This window comes from Camelina sativa, chromosome 20 (genome assembly GCF_000633955.1).
Source record: "Camelina sativa cultivar DH55 chromosome 20, Cs, whole genome shotgun sequence".
NCBI lineage: Eukaryota > Viridiplantae > Streptophyta > Magnoliopsida > Brassicales > Brassicaceae > Camelina > Camelina sativa.
In genome coordinates, this window is record NC_025704.1 from 9,997,829 (window position 1) to 10,004,339 (window position 6,511).

General features: G+C 33.1%; 1 protein-coding gene and 2 long non-coding RNA genes across 5 annotated transcripts in view; 2 read left to right on the forward strand and 1 right to left on the reverse strand.

Annotated features, from left to right (window-relative positions):
• Window positions 1-1,984, reverse strand: LOC104770277. Of its 3 annotated transcripts, none has more exons than XR_002036885.1 (9): window positions 1,855-1,984; window positions 1,717-1,750; window positions 1,495-1,544; window positions 1,328-1,372; window positions 1,191-1,224; window positions 1,005-1,101; window positions 838-905; window positions 661-737; window positions 1-506 (listed from the first exon to the last, which is right to left on the reverse strand). It is a non-coding gene; the product is annotated as an uncharacterized LOC104770277 (long non-coding RNA). The 3 variants fall into 3 exon arrangements; XR_764526.2 differs by having other exon boundaries at window positions 1,495-1,626; XR_764527.2 differs by having other exon boundaries at window positions 1,495-1,649.
• Window positions 1,689-1,938, forward strand: LOC104770276. Its single transcript, XR_764525.1, has 2 exons — window positions 1,689-1,773; window positions 1,810-1,938. It is a non-coding gene; the product is annotated as an uncharacterized LOC104770276 (long non-coding RNA).
• LOC104772374 (DEAD-box ATP-dependent RNA helicase 58, chloroplastic-like) overlaps window positions 4,617-6,511 on the forward strand; it is a 5,774-nt gene continuing 3,879 nt past the window's right edge. Inside the window, exons 1-9 of the mRNA XM_010497000.2 lie at window positions 4,617-4,918; window positions 5,011-5,104; window positions 5,193-5,306; window positions 5,395-5,508; window positions 5,626-5,730; window positions 5,865-6,023; window positions 6,186-6,254; window positions 6,332-6,421; window positions 6,499-6,506. Of these exons, the coding sequence (XP_010495302.1) occupies window positions 4,647-4,918; window positions 5,011-5,104; window positions 5,193-5,306; window positions 5,395-5,508; window positions 5,626-5,730; window positions 5,865-6,023; window positions 6,186-6,254; window positions 6,332-6,421; window positions 6,499-6,506 (1,025 nt within the window). The 5' untranslated portion in view covers window positions 4,617-4,646. The remainder of the gene's footprint in view (window positions 4,919-5,010; window positions 5,105-5,192; window positions 5,307-5,394; window positions 5,509-5,625; window positions 5,731-5,864; window positions 6,024-6,185; window positions 6,255-6,331; window positions 6,422-6,498; window positions 6,507-6,511) is intronic.

A 6,511-nucleotide genomic window follows, 5' to 3' on the forward strand; every position in this document is an offset into this window, starting at 1 on the left:
TTTAGTTCATCCAAAAATGTGCATTGTCGATTTGTTCAACAGAGAACATTACAATATACCCAACAAAAACATGTCACACAAATTGATTTTGTACACAAAATTTAAAACAAAGAACGTAAGAAGAAACAACATGGATGTTTTCTACCAAACTGACAATTCTATAAGATTCCATCTGGTTGCAAAAACTAAACAAACCTCAACTTATCCAATAACTTAGATTCTTTAATAAAAAAATTTCTTAATAGAAAAAATCATGTACTAACTAAGAGCAGATAGATATTTCAGATGTCAGTAAACCTTGATTCTTGCTACTGTTAGGGAGAAACAGTAGAGAAATGTGTTGAAATCTGATCAAAGAGAAGACATTACAAAATATGAAATGTCTGGTTCTCATAAAGGATCTTCTTAGCTTGTTAGCAGCTGCATGTTCACATACCAACTGAATGGATTATGGTGATATATTGTGACGAAGAATCCATCAATGTAGTAGAACTTAGCATTCCCAACTACCAAAAAAGAAACATGTTTCACAAAATCTCAGCAGATTCCAACATATGAAAGTATCAAATCTATTAAAAAGTACATTAAACTCAGTATCAAATCTATTAAAAATCTCAGTAAACTCTTTTAAAAAAGGCAGTAGATGAGATTTATTTTTACCTAGAGCCCAGTACTCATGCATATGCAAGTGTTCAACCTTGTAGCAGCTTGCAGCAGAAAGATTTGCAATGAGCGACCTACAAAAAAAGGGAGACACGCCTCAATACAAGTCAACAGAAGGACATCTTATTAAGAAAATAATCAAAAGAAAATATAAAGATTGATTGTAACCCTAACCTTTCTCCACCAAGAACACAGGCACGGCAAGTTCTGGTAGGTTTTGACTCATCTCCAAAATAGTGGACCTGGATATAAAACAATAAGTAATAAACAGTTTATAGCACCCGTTGATATTGACTTAAATCAGAACCAAACACCAATAACTAAACCTAAAGAAGACTCACATTGACACCAGCTGCGGTAGCATCCTTCATTGCCTCTCCCTATTTGTCCTTTCCAATGGATACCATGTAACTGGTTGCCTAAAGAGTGAAGCATCCACTGCAGTAATCAAATAAATTGTAAGGTTAAGCAACAAAGGTACTAACATTTAAAAATAGTTATGAGGATAAGGTTTAACAGTCGTTTACCTGGACCAGTTTGAATGAGAGTTATGGGTAGCACCTGAAAAAATGAAACCAAATCAAGAAGATATCACAAATTCTACTAATAATGCACATAAACACCAAATATAGAATAATAGCACAAGAAGATATGATGAATTTACCTCCAGCAATGTATTCGATTGAACTTGTGCCTCATTTCATCGTACCTAAACAGTACCAATTATGATGTGAATTAACAAAAGAGAGTGTGAAAGGTAGCCAACTTAAAATCATGATGATGACCATCGAACATCCGATGGTTTAATATTCTTGTTTCTCATATACTTACTGTGATCACGAAAGTCATTTAATTACCAACTCGATCAGGGGAAACCTTTCCTTCAATCATAAACAACTTTGCAGTATTATGAAGTTTTTTCTTCACCAAATGATCGATCATACGTATATATAAACGTCAATCCTACAAAACCCAAAAACATGAAACTAAGAAGAAATAAAAATCTGGGAAATGAACAAAATAAGGTCTAATTAAAATACAAAAACAACTTACATCTTGTAAGCTTCCCAATCACTTGGTTTCCATTCTACATCAAGATTCAGAAACAAAGTACCAATTACACTTGGTTTTAATCATCAAACATAGATTTAAAATCTGAACTTAATTAAAAGATAAAAAGAAACAAAATACCTTAGCATATACACGATGCTTGAACAAAATTCTTTGCCTTCTTCTCTTCCTCTTATCATCTCTTCGACTTTGTCGACAAAAAAGAAAAAAAAATCTTTAACTCTCCATTTGGGAGAGACGGCGAGAGAGAGTTGTTTAAAAGCTAATTTAGGTTTACTACACTCAGTCAATTGAACGGTCCAGATTTATTCTCAATAATATAATAAACGGCTGAGATTAAAAGCTAAAATCGGGTCAGATTAATGGGTTAAAAGGATCCGCGTGTTTATCCGAATTTCAGAACCAATATAATTACGCTTTTATCCTTATCGCAAATAAATTATTTTGTCTTATTTCCAATGGCATTGTATTGTAAATTTTTACAAAACTAAGGTTTCTTTCAGACAATGTTTTACGATTAATAGTAGGGATTCTACATAACATTTAAAATCTTTAAAACTCTATTCAAATCTTAAGTGCACTTACAAATCCTATGTTATTCAATCATGTATTTTAAAAAGTCTATTAAAATCCACTGTTATTGAACTGATGATTTAAAAATCTACTTTAAAATCCACTGTTATTCAAAATAGTTTGTGGATTTGGATTTTAATGATTTTTGAAATTCTGGAGGATTTAGGTGGGATTTATTTAGTAATAGAGAAATCCAAATCTCATGGTTTTATATGGGATTTGAAAGAGTTTTACAATGAATCATATCACCTTCCCTAAAATATTTCAAAATTCCAAATTTCCTAAATCCCATCAAATCTTCCAAAATCATGGTTTCAATACACCCCCTTGGTGTTTTTTCTTTACATTTTCTTATTAGAAGTTTCGTTATCCAACCATACCGCTTATGCTTCAGGTATATTTATTTTTTTCTGTTTTTTATATGCCAATTAACATTGATCAAATTTGAAAGCAATAAGTAAACATATAGAATTGATAATGATCATAACTTTTGGAGTCCGTATTTATATATGTATATATGTATTGGAAACTTCATAATAATGTTTGGACATGTTGTTATACATAATTTTTGTTTACCTGCAAATATGTTTACATTCTCTTTTTTTTTGTGTGTGTGTGGTTCTGTGTAGGTGCAGAGATCAAAGAAATTACATATGACCATTGCTTCACTTTGTGTGTTCCTTATAAATACGGATCGCATGAATGTTTCTTGGATTGTATTGAACAGGGATATAGGCATGGATCTTGTGCAAACCAACATCCCAAAGATCCTATTCAATGTTGTTGCTATAACTAAGAAAAACCCAGTAGTCCCTATTAATGCTCTGCGGTTTTAAACGTTGTATGCACACTTTTCTAGCATTGGGACTCATGAGGCATATTATTATCGTATTATACAATAAGTGCAACGAAATAAAAATAATTTATTTTAAACTATGTGTTCTTAATCAAAAATTTTTTTTTTAAAACATAGTGCATATGATTGTTTTTTGTATATATTTGGGATTTATATGAGTTTTTTTTTCCAACAGTGAAAGTAACGTTAAAAATTTTATGTATTAATAGTTGTTTGATTAGGATAATGTTTTTGAAGTGTTTGACTTTTGGGTATTTGGAAATAGTTTAAATTTAATCAAAATGCTCTTGTCTTGGATCATCATAAAAAATACTCCTATATTCTTATTAGTCAGTCTTTACATTATTAAGTTACTCGATTTCTGGATTTAAGCACTCTCAAACAAACACCACACCCGTAGCATTTTTTCTTCAACTATAATATAATAACAAAAATTATATTTTATATTTTTTTTAAAAGTTATTTTGTTCGAGAAAGTAATTATTTTTAATATTATAATTGTTTGGTAAATCTACATATAGTATTTTATTAAAATAGATTGTGCTAATCAGATAACTCAGTTGACTTCTAGATTAATTAGTTGCAGTTCCAGTCCAACCGGTTCAGTTAAATTCATTTGCTTGTTCTTGTTTTGGCTTTCAGAACAGAAGAAGAGGCCGGAGCTCACTTCCATCATAGCCGCATCTTCAGGTTCAATGAAAACCAAAGAAGTAGCAAGGATATGTGTTGGGCTTTCCAAGCCCAAACCAACTCCCCTATTAGTATGATATTGTCCGCTTTGAGCCCATGTAGCAAAGCCCACACGGATTTCTTATTGGGCCCTTCCCAAAAAGCCTCATATTAATTAGAGTTGGTATTGGCTTATATATTAGAAACTTATTTTCTAATCTTCAGATGTGGGACATTGATTGTATCCCAACAATATGTCTCGATGGTATAAAAGCAGGAAAATTCACAGTGACATGCCATTTCATCAGCTTCTTACTATCTATTGCTAGCGCCGGCATGTCCCCTCAAAGATCTTCTTGGCTCGCTTTCATTGAAATTATGGGTTTGAATGGTAACTGCGGTCAGAGCGGCCAAATCCGTCTGCGATCTGAACCTATAGAAATGGGTGTGGACCAATATTTGTATGTAAAAGCGGTTTGCAGTTGGTACAAACTACAAAACCATAGAAACGTGGAACACAACAAAAATAAGTAGAAGCAAATAGTAAAGTTATTATATCATCAAACTATTATATGTATGTTTTTGGTATGAACCACTTAATGTATATGAATAAGGATTTTTTACAGTGAACATTAGCAAATTACTTCAACTAATGAATTTGTGAAAATAAATTGTAAAATTTCCTCCAAAAAAAATCACTAAATTTAAAATTAATATAGTTTTATAGTATTATTTTTAAATTAAAACAAAAATAATTTAATCTCTTTTTATCTAAAACCTTCGTTTCGGATTTTTTCTCGTTCGGAGCTCAACAATGGCGTCACAACTTCTCTTTGTTCCTCATCTCGCTCTCATCCCTAAAGCCTCACCCTTTCATCCTTCCCTCTTCTCAACAATAAACCCCAGTTTCTTTCACTCTACTTCCGCAAAGAGAGCTCTCAAATCCTCCTCTGATTCTCGAATTATAAACCTCAAAGCCGTCGCGGACACTTTCTCTGAAATCGAAAGCAACAGTGCCAATGAAACAACTGCTTTAACTCTACGTGAAATCTGCCAAGGTTTTGTCCCGGAGCATATTTTGCACAGGCAAGCTTTTCGTTTCACTTGCTTTTGATTTTGAAAAGTACTAATAAAAATCGAAACTTTATTGATTATATATTTGAAAAAATGGTGTGTAGAATAGAGGAGATTGGGTTTGTGTTACCCACAGAGATACAAAAAGAAGCTCTACCTACTTTGTTTACAGGCCGTGATTGCATCCTCCATGCTCAAGTCCTTTTTTCTTCTCATCATGCTTCTCTCTTTTGATTATCTGTTTTGAAACTTTTGATTAATGTTGCTATGTTTTGGGTAATCTTAGACAGGTTCAGGCAAGACATTGACTTACCTGTTACACATATTCTCTCTTATTAATCCTCAACGATCTTCTGTGCAAGCTGTAATTGTTGTACCCACTCGAGAGCTCGGTATGCAAGTAAGTCTAGTACTAGTAGGCATTGATTTTGAAATCTTCACTTTTTTGACTTGATATATTTGGAATTTGTTTGCCTCTTTGGGTTTAGGTTACAAAAGTTGCTCGAATGTTGGCTGCAAAATCGGATTTTGATGTGAAAGGATGTACAGTAATGGCTCTCTTAGATGGAGGTACCCTAAGAAGGCACAAAAGCTGGCTTAAGGTTGGATTTGGATCTTATTAAGTTATATAGATTAGGTTGTTTAAAAGAGTTTTTTTAAAGGGTTTTAGTGACTTCTTCTTGTGATTTAGTTCAGCAAGTTTAACTTTTTTTTTTCAGGCTGAGCCACCAGCAATTTTGGTTGCTACAGTAGCAAGTTTGTGTCACATGCTAGAAAAGCACATATTTAGACTTGACTCTGTGAGAGTTCTTGTTTTAGATGAGGTAAAAACTTTCTCAATTGTATGTATGTATTGTACTGTTCTCTATAGAAAATGATTGAGGCTGTTCTGCATATTGAACATCATGCTGAGAACATTTTCTGACCCCGGTATATATCTGAATGGTCACTTTGGTAGGTTGATTTCTTATTCTACTCTTCAAAACAAGTTGGTTCTGTGCGGAAGCTTTTGACTTCATTTTCTTCATGCGATAAACGTCAGACAGTTTTTGCCAGTGCTTCCATTCCCCAGCATAAACATTTTGTGCATGACTGTATACAGCAAAAGTGGACAAAGGTTAGCTTATCAAATGTTTCTTTTACTTTTGAACCAAATGATTTGTGGCGTACTGTAGAATGTAGTCATGTAAATACCACCCAACTCTACATTTAGCAATATAACAAATTATAATTCTGAACTAGGGACTCAAGTCAGTTGTATTTCCTCATATTTCTGCAGAGGGATGTTGTCCATGTTCATGTTAGCGCAATCATGCCCATGCCTTTGTGCCTTCTTCACAGATTCGTTGTAAGACTTAACTTCTTAGCATCCTTCCACTTGTCATGATATTAATCTATAAGTACATCTAACCTCTATTTTTGCAGATGTGTCAGAAGACAAATAAACATCAAATGCTGCTTGCCTTGTTAGAGTCTGATGCACCTGAATCCGCTATTATTTTTGTCGGGGAACAGGTACTGGAAACCTCTATTTCTCTTCTAACTTGACTTCATCCAACCATTTAACACTCTTTTCTGTTTCTTCTTTTCAGTCTGAGAAGTCAA